Source organism: Notamacropus eugenii, chromosome 7, assembly GCF_028372415.1.
Source record: "Notamacropus eugenii isolate mMacEug1 chromosome 7, mMacEug1.pri_v2, whole genome shotgun sequence".
In the NCBI taxonomy this organism is placed as follows: domain Eukaryota; kingdom Metazoa; phylum Chordata; class Mammalia; order Diprotodontia; family Macropodidae; genus Notamacropus; species Notamacropus eugenii.
This window is the reverse complement of record NC_092878.1, coordinates 114,527,976-114,544,040: the sequence shown is the minus strand read 5'-3', so window position 1 is coordinate 114,544,040 and position 16,065 is coordinate 114,527,976. Positions and strand designations below refer to the sequence as shown.

Sequence of the window (16,065 nt, the reverse complement as noted above, 5' to 3'; positions counted from 1 at the left end):
CCTCATATGTACAATGAGTATTGACTAAGCAACCTCTAAGTTCCCTTTAAGGTTGTAAAGCCATGTTCGTGTGAATAATGACAACGGTAATAATGACATTTTACTTTACGTAGCATTTTAAAGAGCTTCCATGAACATACGTATGCTTGATCTTGGCCTTAGTGTATGTTTGTATATTCCCAAGAGATGCTCCATCTCCAGACTGAGTATGTTTTCACTGGCTGTTCTCCATGGCTGGAAAATTATCCCTCCTTCCTCTGCAAGCTTTTTGGAAGGAATGCTTCTTGGATGGAAGTTTCTTGGCTTCCATCAACACCCAGCAAAAATGTCAGCTAAGAGAAGGCTTTACTGCTTCCACTTAATGAGGGTATCTTCCCTTTATTTATTTTCTCCTATTTATCACTCATGTATGTGCATATGTTTTTGTATCTGTATCTGCTGTTTTGCACCCTGCTGTTTCCTCCATTAGACTGTGATCTTGAAAGCAGGCCATTTTTGTCTCTCTTTGTATCCCCAGAGTTCCCACAATGCTTGACATGTAGTAGGTGTTTAATAAATGCTTATTGACTGTCCGAATGACTGACTATATGAGAGGGAGAAATCTAAAATGGCCCAGGCATAGTGATTACACACTAATGAGGATACCACTTCTGTTCTGACTGCTTAGTGGGGAACCACACAATTTGCTTTTTTGCAAGCAGTTTATTGATGTTATGAGTCAATAATAATCCAATGAATCAAGAACAATGAACATCAAATGAAGTGAATTTTCTCCCAAATAAACAGTAAAGTTGATAGCAGATATGACCTAGTCAAGCGATCTCCACAAGGAAGAATATTATGTACAAAGTCTCTCGTCCTTTTGGGACAATCTTAGAACTGACAGATCTCTCCTTTTTGGATGACCTCTATTCCTAATTCATCTTTTTATATTTTAGGAAAACTAAATGCATGATAAAGACACTAAAGGTAAAGGCACTGGTTAATTTTTTGGAAGGCACCTTCAATGGCCTGTTATAAGTTCTGTGGAGTATAAGGTCTAGAGAATACTGCATGCCCACAGGGATTCCAAACTGTTTCATTGCCTTATATTACTTACAACAGATCAAAACCAAATTGACTTTGTTAGGCAAGAAGGTGGAACTTGACTGAGAGGAGAAGCTAGTATTTTTCTGTGGTTTTCACAAATCCACGTGTCCCTTTTCCCAAAGGAATATCAGTTGTTACCTGCCAGAGAGGGTCTTTCTGCTCAGGAAAGAGCTCAAAGTACTTGTGAGCCAGTTGTACTGGAGGCAGAGTCTGTAGTCTCAGGTTAGTCCAGCTCTGCACAAAGTTGGCCAAGTTCACAAAGGTATATAACCCCAGGCGATCGTTCCCGTAGTTGGACAAATGGGTCATGAAGATGCTGATCTGGAAGAAAATTTAAAAGATCAGAAAATAGATGTTTAAAATCCCCACAGGTAGGTATTCTCTTGAGGGATAATATATTGGGGCTCCTGAGAAAAGAGGCAGATGTACTAGTGGTAGCACCAGGAATCAGAAAATCTGGATTCTATTACCAGCTTGATCTATTAATTGTGATTGTAGACATATTGTACATCAGAATAGTTTTCCTATTTGCTCAAGGGTATTTGGACACCCTTCACATCAGTTTGGTTGGTGTTGGAAGAGGTTTATTAACCAAGGAATCCTCAAAAATCAGGGATACTCCAGTTTTATTTGTTCCTTAGACTGGGATAACTATTCTGGATTCTTCCCAACAGGGCACAATGGAAAAATCACTAGCTCTGGAATCAGAGAACCTGGTTGGAAATTCCACCTCTTACACTTAAATGAGTAGATGACCTTGGACAAATGTTTTATGCTCCCTTGACCTTAGGTTCCTCATATGTAAAAGGATGAAATTTAACTAGATGGTCTTAGAGGTCCCTTTGTGTTACAGAACTCTGATGTTATGTATCCAGAAGACAAGTCTAAAATCGGACTAGACTTTAGGAAAGTAGAATGAGGCCTCCTGTGTAATTTGCTTTTGCAAAGTCTCCTGTGTATTTGCTACATAAACTCATTTTTCATGAAGGAAAAGAAATATTTCTCATCTTACAATCTTTATAATTAAATTTAGTGTTTGCCTGAAACTGGTTGCATTTCAGACAAACACAATAATATAGTCTGTGATATATTTAGTCTCCTCTTTCTAGCACTCACATCTCAGCATTAAATTCAGAACATCATTCTAGTTACTGTTCTCGTTACTCAGGCTTTATTGAACAGAGACTAAAGATGAAATGCATTCAAAGGACTCCTCAATGTATACTCACCGCCCCCCCCCCAAAAAAAGACAAATTCTGCTAGAATTTCATATGCAGCATGATTATCTCGTTGCATCAGGGGGTTGTTTAAATTTGTAAACGAAGTATGATAATGTAATAATATATATTTAATTGCTAAGATATGCATATAAACAAAATAAAGCTTTATATTTGAAATTAGAAATTTATAGAGAATAAAAGTAAAATAAATGACACTGATCTAAATTATAATTATCATAATTATCATAATGAGGATATTGATGTGACACATGGGCAATTTTTGAATTATTTTCCATTTTGGTCCTTAAGCTTAAATCATTTATATATATATATAAAAATGCTTGTAATTTCACTTGATATGTATGTGTGCATGTATATGGACATACATACATATACATATACACACATATACATGTAGACAGACATATTTATTTGTCTATTTATAGATTTGAGTTGTTTCAGTTGTGTCTGACTTTTCATAACCCCATTTGAGATTTTCTCTGCAGAGATACTGGAGAACCTTGCCATTTCCTTCTCCAGCTCATTCTACAGATCAGGAAACCAAGGCAAACAGCGTTAAGTAACTTGCTTATGGTCACACAGCTAGTAAGTGTTTGAGGCCAGAGTTGAACTCAAGAAGAGAAGCCTTCCCGACTCTAAGCCTGGTAGGCCACCTAGCAACTTATAGTACCCTAAATGTTGTTGTAAATAAAGAGTTTTTGGCCTGTTCAGAGTGAAAAGGTTGATATGAGAAAAAGAAAATACAGAAAAATATAGTATTTTGATTAAATGCGTAGAGAAGAAAATGTATGTAAAGAAGATTATGGACTCTACAATAAGGAGTTCGTGTTTATTTGAGGAAAGCTTACTAAGTTTGATTTTAATTGCTTATCACATGATTTTGCCATGAAACTTTAATTACTGAACTTTCAAAAAGGTCTATGGCCACATGATATGGCCATATGATATAGATCCACTTTTGCCGGATTGTAAAAGAAGTAAAGCTCTAGCCCTGTCTAAATTGTTAATGCCAGAATTCGAACACAAGAAATGTACTAAAGTATATTTTCAAGAGGATTATGCAAATTATTGATTTTTTTTAGTTTATGCACGTAGTGAAAGTCAACAAGTAAAGCCAGGAAGCATTAATTATGTGCCTATCACGTGACAGGAACTTTGTAGAAAGGCTAGTCTTTCAATAAGTTTTATATTGAACAACTTAGGCAGATTCACTGAGAAGAAAATCATTAAAAGTAATGAAGGAAGACACTATCTGAATCCAGAAAAAGAATTGATAAATAGAAGCATGTATAGAATTATTTTACATATATATATGCAAAATAATTCTATACATGCTATATACATTCTATACATATATATATCTTTATATGCACATATTTGTGTCTAATGAGAGCCATCTCTAAGACAGGGGTGGGATGGGGGAAGAAAGAAAACAATTTAAAAAATACATAATAACTTTAATATATATTTAAAAGGAGTGGAAAGTTGTACATAATAGATTTACAGTTTCATGTGCAATCATCTTTTTTAAAATTATTATACTATGTTGTAGAAATGCTTATTTTATTCTGTAAATTAAAAATAAAACAAATTAAAAAAATAAAAAGGAATGAATCTACCAATTCACATGAGTATGAAGCAATCTATACACTCTTTAATATCTTTAAATGGCATCCTGCATTGGTGACATCACTACTCTAAAGAATTGCTTTGCTTTAAATATTCATCAGGTGTGCTTTTCCTCATCCCCCTCCTTCCTCATTTCCTCCTGTACAAACAAATGACAAACCATAGGAGTTGGAGCAGAGATGTAGAAAACCTGCTTTAAAGTATTTTCATGGCAACATATATTTTTCCATTTTAAAACTGACATGGAAGATGATAAATTATTTCTGGAAGTTTAAATAAAAATTTTCAAGTCCATGTAAAATTATGATATCTCAAAGAGACTATCACTGATAGGTAGCAAATTTCTCCTGGAAGGTATTATCACTCCTATCTTATTTCCAGTCCATTTTTCCCCTGGGGTATAATCATAGATTCTTATACTAAAGGTTAAAAGATGATAAGTTTTTGTGAAAAATTTTATTAAACAATCTATTTATACAGAAAGTTAAATTTCCTTCCTGAAATGTTAGTTGATTTAAATATAGTTAATTGAAATCTATAGAACACTACAGAAAAACCCCCCACAAAAGAATTTGGATCAACCCAGGATCTGTGTGGTGCTATCTTTTAAACTGTTGGCCAGCCTATAGCTGCTCTGTTAGCTTATTATGACCTGATAGGAAGTACTGTATTTACGGAGTTTAATTTCATATAATATAGTAGTAATAGTTGGTATCTGTAACTGTCATGGTCATCATGAGAACTCCTATGCAGTTATCCCAAAATAATATGAAGCTGATCTCAGCAAATATTCATTTAATTCATATCAGTACTGCAATGAAGAAATAAGCCATTCTAAGTAGTGGGTTTTGGGGATAATTATAGTACCCTGCAAGTGAAAATATTGTAAGACACTAGGCTCCAAGCTGAATGATTGAAACCTCACAGAAGATAATAATGTCCTAGAAATCTATTCCTTCCACGATGCTGTTGTGATTCTAAGATGGAACTTTTGGCGATACATATGGAATGCTAAAGCCTGACCAAAGAACCAACTAAAATATTGCTTCATTGGTATTAGGAAAGTCAGTCCAGACAGAAGGTTGTTATCTTTGCATAAGAATGGTATTTTGGTTCTTTCAAAATAGTCTGGTGCAGACTTCTAAATCTGAGTCATTTTTTTTTTTTTTAGCATGGGAATTTCCTTAGAGGAATAAGCTTTCACACACATATATATGCATTAATACACACACATACACACATATACGTACATATATGTATATAAAAACAGGGGAAATGATACAGAAGGAGTTGGAGATAGCATATGAAAGGAGAGCAGAATCTTGAAATGTTGCTTGACTCTAAGAAGAATCATGAGTATACATTAGAATTTCCCTTTGCTGAAAATGGAAAAAAAAATGTGCCTTGGTCTTATAATTGCAATCACTGTCATGTATTACTGCAGTGGGCTGGCATGTGTCTGTGTCTACCATGAAAAATTAATGCAAATACATTGGTCAATTGATGACATTTTAAGTAAAAAAATTGCAAACACAGCTTAACTGTGCACACATGGTTTGCTAAAAGCATCTAATTTGCAGACAGAGCATTTTAGTTTGTTTGGCTAGACAAATGGATTCATTTTTTAAAACTAATGTAGACAACATAGGGAGGATAAGACATTGTGAACAGACATGCTTGGGTTCAAGACAAGCCATGTTGTAAAATATGAAATATGAGACAGTTAGTTGATTAATTTTCACCGTCTTTCACAAATCTGCAGTGAAACATTACTTTCTCACATAGTTGTGCCTCTCTACTTTCTTTCAGAGTTTGGCTGTGTGTGTTTTTGTTTTTATCACTATATGCATAGGGACAGTACGCAAATGGGCTGGCTCTAATACTCCTAAAGGTAGCACATGCAAGGAAAAAGTAGAAATGTGTTACATAGGTGCAGCTATGTTATAGATGTAACTCACTGGTCCTTGATGTGAGTCAGCTTAGAAAAAAGGTACTAATTCAATCACAAAGCAGTTTTATCTTTCACATGAATAATCCAGGCATCTAGCCCAATGGCCCAGAAAATGATGAGGCATTACCAGTCATTGACAAGCTTTATTTCACCTTCATCAAGTCTTAGGATGACCTAGGACCCTTTGTTATTTCTCTCTCAGTTTTTCTCTCCTTGGTAAATCTCCAAGGGTGTGTTGTGTGCGCGCGCGCGCGCGCGTGTGTGTGTGTGTGTGTGTGTGTGTGTGTCCACCAAAAAATATACTCTGGGTTTCTTAGTGTTACAACATAAAACTCCTAGTTTAAAGAAATGAAAACAAAGTTTATTTTCGGTTATAAAAAATGTAGAAAACATACCCAGTGGCATGGTCAGTTATCTGACTATTCCTCATGATTAAGTCTTAGAGCCCACAAATGGAAATGCTTCCTACACTGTAGAAAGAAAAAAGAGGAAAGAAGAGTGGAAGAGAGGAAGAAGAGAAGGAGAGAAGAAAGGGTGGAAATAAGGAAGTGATGAAGGAAGGAAGGAAGATAGCTTATTACTTGCTTACTATTTACCAAGCATTATGGGGACATAAATACAAAAGAGATTCTGTCTCTGCCTCCAAGGAGCATACATTTTCAAGGAGGAGAAAGCATAGATAAGGAAGTGGTGGTCAAGGCACAAGTCACAGAGATGGTAAACCAGGAATGGGGAAGTCAATTGCATGCTCTCTCTATAGTCATGGCCATATTGATTTGCCTATGGTTGCCCTGGTAAAGAGTCTGGAAAGGGTTTGGGTGTATTTAGGGTATGTATGTGTTAAGCAGGGCAGATAACCATGGCCAGGGTGGATGGTTGGATAAAATGTGAAATATGTTCTGGGGTCTATGACTGCCTAGATACTGTGGCTCATGTGAGTATGCACTCACTGACTCACCAATCAAGACCCTCTGACCCCAGGTCTATGGACCCCAAATTAAGAGGATTATGTCACCCCAGCAATGGTCTCTGACAGACCATATTCTGAAAGTCCAGGAGATGTTGTGGCATGCGTGGATGGCAGGAACAGGATCAGGATGATGCAGACTTTAACCTGTCTACACCATCTTCATCTCCCTGATTCTTGGTGGTGTTTCCCCACAAATGGTTGATAAGCTATCCAATTTTATTCTTCTTCCTTTCATGCTTTGTGCAGTCTTATGTAGCCTTTGAACTGGCCATCAATTTTGCCTTATTCTCACCACATGATTAACTTGCTGTAACTCTAGTGACTATACAAACATACACATACATATATATGTATATATATACAATATACATGCATATGTATGATAATTATTGACTTTATTAGAGATAAAATACTTTGTGAAATCATCAGGAAAATATAATTCTGCATTTTATTACCCATGGAATAGGTTTCCTCAGGTTTAGTGACCTCTCTGTCCCTAGAGGTCTTTAAGCATATGTTGTCTGAACACTTGTCAGTGATGTTGTTTAAGTCAAGTTAAAGAGGTGAACCTTAAAAAAAAAACCCTCTGAGATCCTTTCTCACTTTAAAATCCCAAGATTCTTAGTTTCAGTAATAATTTCAATAAAATCATCATCATCATCATCAACATCGTCATCATCGTTGTCAACATCGTCATCATCGTTGTCAACATCGTCATCATCGTCGTCAACATCGTCATCATCGTCATCAACATCGTCATCATCGTCATCATCATCATTATCATCCCTGTTGTTATTTCTTAATTACACCTATATATGACAGCTATTTTTTTCAATCCTTCAGAGATTTTTGATTTAGTCAGTGTGGGTATTACTTGGTATGGTAACTCATTAAACAAAGACAACATACAACATGGTCCTTGGTCTGGTTCAATCCCCTTCAGTATCTACAGTGGCTTTGGTTGAGTGGCAGAAAAGGAGCAAGATTGTGATAAGAATCACACATTTTTAGACTACTTATTAAAAAAAAAAGCTGTTTACATGCCAAATGTGAGATCTTTATCTGATTACATGCTACTGGAGAAATACCCACAATAACGTTCTCATTATCTATGAAACCAAAAGACAAAAGGAAGTTACAGTTCCATGGAAATATGGCTTACATAGTCTCACTAGAGAAGTAAATGAAATAGTAGATTTGTTTGGTTTTTGCAATCAAAGCAGCAAGAAATATGGTTTCATGGGACATTTAGCTATCTCATTTGACCATGCTCATGAAGAGGAGTAATAAAAAAAAAAACAAAACTCCAGGAAAAAATTGTGATTAATAAGCCAACGTGTTGGAGAGGGTAAAAAGGTAGTGGAATTTTATGCTGAAGACTATAACACCTCCCTTCCTCCCACTAATCAACATATGCTTCAATATTTGTTGAATTAAAAATTTACAGGTGAGTTGAAAAAGTAAGGGTGAAGAAGCTGAAAAATATGTCTTGTAATTAAGAAAACAAAGAGCTGTAATTTATATAGAAATTTCACACTCACACTTGAAGAATATTTGTCATGAAAAATGACTAGGAAACTTGAAAGATTTGTAAAAAACTGAAACTTATCACATTTTATTGGTCAAGAAATGATCAATTACTTACATCATAGTCATTTCCAACTCAGTGTCTTTGTAGAGTAAGAAATGTACTTGTAAGAAGAAAGATCAAAATCAATACCAAATTAGAAGAAATAACAAACATCAGAGGTAACTGACTATTTAAAAGGATATTAATAAAGAAAATAGGAAATGGATAAAAGAACAAACATCAATACAGGTTTAGACTCACTTCTTAAGAAAGTTTAAAGATGCACAACAGGGAGATTTAAAAAAAGCCGAAAAGACACCTTTGCTAGTACACCATTAATCTACTTGACAAACAGATGAATATTAGTTTTTTTCAAATACAAAATAATTTGTAAATTTTATAGAGGAGGATTATGAAAAATTATGTGCAAAATTATGAGAAAAGAACAAGAAGTGAAAGAGGTAAAAAAGTTTATAAAAGAATCAGAAATGACAATTAAATCACATCATTTGATGGCTTTTAAGGATAAAATTCAAAGGAGCAAAATAAACTGATAAAAATGGGGAAAATCAATAAGCATTTATTCAGCAGCTACTATTAGCCAGGCACTGTTGTTAGTGTTAGGGAAACTATAAAACTCTTTCAGCTCTCAAGGAAAGTGCATCCTATAAAGAGAAACAATGTTCATATACAAGTGCATACAGAACAAATAGAAGGTAGTTCAGATGAGGAAGACATCATTAGGTGGGGGCGGTTATGGGGAGTTAGGAAGAATATCTATGTTGAGTCTTAAAGAAACTCAAGGTTTATATGAAGTGGTGGTGAGCAGGAGAGAATAAGGGATGGTCACTAGAAAGGCGCTCTACCAAGAGATGTGATATGGTTTGCCAAGTATGAGGAACATCAGGAAAAACAGTTGGGCTACACTGTAAGGTACAGGAAGGAAGGTAATGTGCAATAAGGAAGGAAAGGTAGATTGCAGTCAGGTTCTGAAGGACAGTAAGAGCCAAACAAAAGAGCTTGTACTTAACCATACAGACAACAGGGATTCACTGGAGTTTGTTGAGTAGCCTGTGCTTAAGCAAAGCATTTTGGCCACTTTGTGGAAGATGGATTGGAGTAGAGAGAGACTTGATACAAAAACACCAATTAGGAGCTGTGTGAGTAGTGAGAAGGGATAATAAGCGGCATGGGATATAGTGTAAGATATAAAATCAAGAAAACCTGAACTCATGTCCTGCCTCATATACTTACTAACTGTATGACCTTGGATAAGTTATTTAACCTCTCTGTGGCTCAGTTGCTTCCAAATATTAAATAAGGGAATTGAAATCAATAACCACTAATATTTCTTCCAGGTCTAAATTTATGATCCTATATATAAGAAATGATGAAGAGGTAAGAATTGCAATATTTGGCAACTGATTAGAGCACAAGATGTTAAGGATACAGCTGAAACTGGAAGATGTGGATGCCCTCTACAGAAACAGATTTCACATCTTAACAATAACAACAACAGTAGAGTAAATTTATGTAGCACTTGTTATGTGCCAGGTAGTGTTTTAAGCACTTGACAATTAGTATTTACATCCTCAAGCAACTCTAAGGGATAGAAGTTATTATCCCCGTTTTACAGATGAGGAAACTAAGGTAAATTGAGGGTAATTGACTTGCCCAGTGTCACATAGCTTTTATATGTACGGGGTCAGATTTGACTTTAGGTCTTCTTAAGTCCAGATCCACCATTCTATCCTCCACACCACTTAACTTTGTATATATTTATATAAATCCTTTCTTCAGAAAGAATTAGTAGATGTTAGACATGGCAAACACCAAATAACCTGACAAAAAACAAGCTGACTACATCTCAGCAGAAACTGGCTGAGTACTGATATAAGAGTAATTTCTAAACCAATCATCTTTGAACAGTTGGACAATGACCTTAGTAGAAAGAACAAATAACTACCAAATTAGCATTTGCCAAGAATATCATACTAATTTCCTCCATTAAGAAAAATCAAGTCATGACATTTGGACTTGATTACCAATGTTCCTGTGTTATGAAGAAGTAGAAAAGTGCCAATGAAAATGATGTTAGGAGCATCTAGATTAGACCAAGAGAATGTGGAGGAGATTTATGTTGGAACTTGCATTGTTTTGAGGCACTGAGCAATTTGGTTTTCAAAATATCTTAAAGAGGGAAGGGTGGAGCAAATAATTGGAAAAATAACTGTTACTATAATGATTATTACCAAAAAAATTGACCAAAAAAAGTGACCAAAAATTATCAACCCATAAACTCAAATTTCCAGATTGACATAATCACAATCAAAATAAAACCATCATGGAGGGCATTCCTTGAGAACATCCTTAATGAATTTTGAGAACAAAATGTTAAGATTCTATAGATTCCACAGACTAGAGTAGATCAAATCATCACATTCAATTGAATGAAAAATATGAAGAATACAAGATTCCAATCTGTGTTGGTTTTTGAACTTAAAAATTCTAGATACCATACAATACAGTGTTGGGATTGGAAGCTCAATTCCGTGTGGACAGTCTCCGGTGGGTAAAGGTGGGAGCTTCTAAATCTTAGAGCTCTCACGAGACCCCCCCAGGAAATGGCAGGGAATCGAGGTGAACCGAGCTATCTCGAGTAATTCCACCTCTTCCCGTGAGAAACGTGATGGGAGAGAGATCTCCCCGCCCTTGAGATTGTCCCGGATCTGGGCACACTATTGTTATCTAACAGCACGGTATTCAGATGCAAACTATGAGGCTGAAGGTTAAGTAGGATTGAGGAAGCCTGAAAGCTCTTTTAGCATGTGAGGAGCCAAGAGGACAGTAGGCTCCACTTCTCTTCTTTCCTCTCTCCCCTCCCCCTCTCTCCCCGCTTGTACTTCTACTTCCAATCCCTTAAGATCCTAGCCTCCTTAGGAAATCTCCCCCTCTTCCTCCTAAGGAAGACTCCCCTGCACTTGTAACCGAGACCCTGAAATAAAGCTCAACCCTTGTTTGACTCTGGAACGTCCTTTCTCTCATATGAGCATCTGGTTTTGGCCAACCGAAGACCTTGGAGGTGAGGTAAGAAGACTCGGGTAGCCCACACAGGCCTCTAGGCCTGGCAATACAGTTTAAAAAAAAACATAGTATGTTCCAGTCATATGTTAAAATTAGGCAAGAATTTTCAACAGATGAAACAACATGAGTAACTTTCTGTTGACTGGCTATAAATATTATACAAGGCCTGAAATGAGAAACTGCATGCTCACCAAAGATGTTTGTGATTATAATGGAGCAAGTATAAAGTGAAATTCAAATGGAAGAAGTATTCTCAATAGATGATGGAGTACTTCAGATGTTCCTATTTGCAGGTGACATTCTGCATCAAATTCAGTAGAACATTGCAGAGCCTTATGAATTAGATGTATAATCGCTCCCAAGTAGCTCAAGAATACCTATGGTCTACTCTAGACTATGATATGAAGCTGAATGGAGAACCCATAGAAGTGTTCCATTGGATATAAATCTTGAACACATAGCATGTACAGATAACAAACCGGATGTAAAAGAAAACAACAGAAAGAGAATGCTTGAATGACTAGGAAATGGCTCAGTGCTTGTAAATATCATAAACTTGTCCCTCAAACAAAATCCCATATTTGAACTTCAACTAAAAAATAAAGATGATAATTTTTTAATCATATGCAACATTAAGCTCCAATGACAACAAAATCTGTTCAGATGTCAAGGGAATTCATGGCACGGATACACTGAATGTGAATTAATTTTTATTCTCAGTCAGAAAGGTCTTGCAATACAAGATAAAATGTCTCATATTGTCTATCAGGAAGAGACAAAAAGAGAATTTCCATTTAAAATAACAGTAGATGATATAAAATATTTAAGAATCTACCTGCCAAGAGAAACCCAGAACTACATGAACATAACTACAAAACACTATTCACTCAAATAAAATCAGATGCAAACAAATAGAGAAAAAACAGTTGCTCATGGTTAGTCTTCTGAGTCAATATATTAAAAATGACAATTCTATCTCAATTAATTTACTTATTCAGTGCCATACAATCAAACTACCAAAAAAATTTTTATAGGGCTAGAAAAAAAATAACAAAATCCATCTGGAAGAGCAAAAGGTCAAGAGTATCTAAAGGATCAATGGAAAAAAAATGTGAAGGAAAAGTAGCCTAGTAGCACAAGATGTTAACGTATATTATAAAGCAGTGATCATTAAAACAATCTGGTACTGGCTAAGAAATAGAGATGAATCAGTGGAATAGATTAGATACAGAATACACAGTAGTAAAATAAGCATAGTTATTTAGTGTTTGATACATGCAAAGATCCCAGCTTTGGGAACAAGAATTCACTATTTGACAAAAATTGCTAGGAAAGTGGAAAACAGTTTGGTAGAAACTACATATAGAATGACATCTCAAGCCACGTACCAGGATAAGGTCAAAATGGATATATTAATTGGACGTAAAAGGTAATATCATAAGCAAATTAGAGGAGGATAAAATACTTGTCAAATCTATAGACAAAGGAAGAAATTATGATTAGATAAAAAGATAGAGAGCATTATGAGATATATAATTGATTTGCTCACATTAGTTTTTTTAAAAAGGATTTTTTTCACAAATAAAACCAATGCATCCAAAATTGGAAGGAAAGCAAAAAAACAAAACAGAACAAAACTGGGAAACATTCTGCATCAAGTTTCTCTAATAAATGCCTTATTTCTCAAATATATAGAAAACAGAGTTGAATTTATAAGAATGCAAGTTATTCCCCAATTCATAAATGGTCAAAAAATATGAACAGACAGTTTTCAGATGAAGAAATCAAAACTATTTATAGTCATATGAAAAATGCTCTAACTCACAATTGCTTAGAGAAATGGAAATTAAAACTATTCTGAGGTACCTCCTCACACTGATCAAATTGTCCAATATGATGAAAAAGGAAAACGACCCCCAAAATGTTGGAAGCTATGTGGAAAAAATCAGGACATTAATGCACTGTTGGTGGAATTGTGGACTGATTCAGCCATTCTGGAGAAGAGTTTGGATGTATGTCCAATGGGCTATTAAACTGTGCCCACTCTTTGACCCATTAATGTCACTACTAGGTTTGTATTCCAAAGAGCTCAGAAAAAAATAGGAAAAATACTTACATGTACAAAAAAGAATAATAGCAGCTCATTTTGTGGTGGTAAAGAACTGGAAATTGAAGTGATGCCCATCCATTGGGGAATGGGTGAACAAATTGTGTTATATAGTTATGATGAAATATTGTTGCAGTATAAGAAATGATGAGCAGGATAGTTTCTGAAAAAAAAAATCTGGGAAGATTTATATGAACTGACACAAAGTGCAGTGAGCAGAACCAGGAGAGCATTGTATATGGTAATTCTACAATGATCAACCGTGAAAGACTTTAACTATTTTAAGCAATGCAATGATCTAAAGTAATTCCATAGGATTTATGATGAGAAATGTTATCCACCTCCAGAGAAATACTAATTGTCTCAATATAAATCAAAGCAACTTTTTATTTAGTTTCCTTATTTTTATTTTTGTCTGTTTTCTTTTGTAATGTGCTTAATAGAGATACATATTCTGCATGACTGCATATGTATAATGTATATAAAATTGATTGCCCTCCAAAGGAGGTAAAAAACAAGAGAGGGATAGAATTTGGAACTAAAAATTTAAAAACAGAATGGTAAAACTGCTTTGTATGTAATTAAAAATATAAGAAATTGAGAAAAAATATCATATCAGGGAGAAGTCAGATGATAAGTTTGAGGAAAGTCCTATGTGAGATGGTACAGATGAGTCCTGGATCAAGTACTGTCTGGTTGAAAGGGTGCGTCCACATGTAACTATGGGTTTGACACTCTAACCATATTTCTGCTTGGGTACTGCTGTATCATCACAATAATCTACCTGAGGTTTAGCCTCATCTTTCCCTTCTTTCAGTTTTGCCTGTGCTTATATTTAATTTTCTACATGTGTCTCTTAGGAGGAAACTAAAAAATGATACAAAAATCAAGAAAACAGACTATCTTTGTAATATCAATATTGTTCTAATAATATTACATAGTTGCAAATCATTAAATGTGACAGTTTACAAAGAATAAACACAGTTGGCATAACCAGGTTGTAGGGTCTTACTGGATATGGAATTATACAGGAGAAGTGGCAAAAAGGGTTGTCATTACACAGATATATATTTGAAAAACAACAACAACACATCATTCATAAATAAATGTAGGATGAAAGGGGACATAACTTTCAGATCACAACCTTTATTATAAAACCATTTGGTGCTACCAAAAAGAGAAAAATTAGATGAGTAGAATGGATGAAATTAGGCAGAATGAAGAACAATTAAACTCAGTAACTTAGCATTTGATTCAAGAAAAAGAACTTGCTATTTTCAAGACTGCTCAGAAAACTAGAGAACATTACGACAAAAATGTTAATCCTGCATCCAATACCATCTTTCACAATATTATGCAAATTCACTTTTAATATTAAGAAAATCTATTTTTTAGAAAAAGAACAAGGAATGGAAGTATCTTGCTCAATTATTACTAGGAAAAGAATTCCTAGCCAAATTAAGGACAGAAGAGATCAGAAAATGATAAAATGAGCAATATTGATTAAATAAATTTTTAAAAAGCTTTTGCACGAATGACATACTTGTATAATAAAAGAAAATCTACGTGCAGGGAGGAAGGAAATAAGAATTTATTAAGCATCTGATATTTTCTAGGCACTGTGCTAATTGTTTTACATATATTCTCTCATTTCATTCCCACAACAACCCTGGGAAGTAAACACTATTATTATCTTTATTTCACAATTGAGAAACTGAGGCAGACTGAAGTCAAATGATTTGTCCATGGTCTCACAGCTAGGAAGTTTCTGAAACTGAAGCTGAAGACTCCAGTGCTGGGGACTTCCTTGTTCTTGGCCAAGTGTTCTATCTACTGTGCCCCCTAGCTCCATCACGTACAACTAAGTGTCTGATACCAAAGTTATATGGGAATTTAACACAAATATAAAACCAAGAACTATTCCTTACTTTATAAGTTGTCAAAATATATGGAGAATAATTCTCAGAAGAACAATTTTAAATTATTAACATCAATATGAAAAATGGAACCAAATCTCTAATATTAAGACAAACACAAATTTAAAATCATATTTGAGGTTTCGCTTCACACCCAGTAAGTTGGCAAACAGAGCAATGGCCATCAGTCAATGTCATAGGGGTTGTGCAATAAAAGGTAAATTAATATACTCTTGGTACACTGTGAATTCATCCACTTGCTCTGCAAAGTAGTTTGGAAATATGTAACTAAAGTATATAAAACTCCCTTCCTTTTTGACCTAGACAGATATCTCATTGATACACCCAAGAAGGTCAAAGGCAAAAGGAAAGATTTAATATATATCAACATATTCCTTTAATTCTTTTGTAATTGCAAAGAATGGGAAACAAAGTAGATGTCCACCAATCGTAGAATGACCAAATGGAAATACACAAATATAATAGATTATGATGGTTCTATTAGAAA

The 16,065-nt window shown here is 34.9% G+C and overlaps 1 protein-coding gene across 2 annotated transcripts in view; it reads right to left on the bottom strand.

Annotated features, from left to right (window-relative positions):
- The window catches only part of LOC140514133 (bifunctional heparan sulfate N-deacetylase/N-sulfotransferase 4), a 397,643-nt gene that overhangs the window by 70,043 nt on the left and 311,535 nt on the right, over positions 1–16,065 (bottom strand). For both annotated transcript variants that reach the window (XM_072624210.1, XM_072624211.1), the window contains exon 7: positions 1,228–1,410. In XM_072624210.1, coding sequence (XP_072480311.1) covers positions 1,228–1,410 — 183 coding nt within the window. The remainder of the gene's footprint in view (positions 1–1,227; positions 1,411–16,065) is intronic.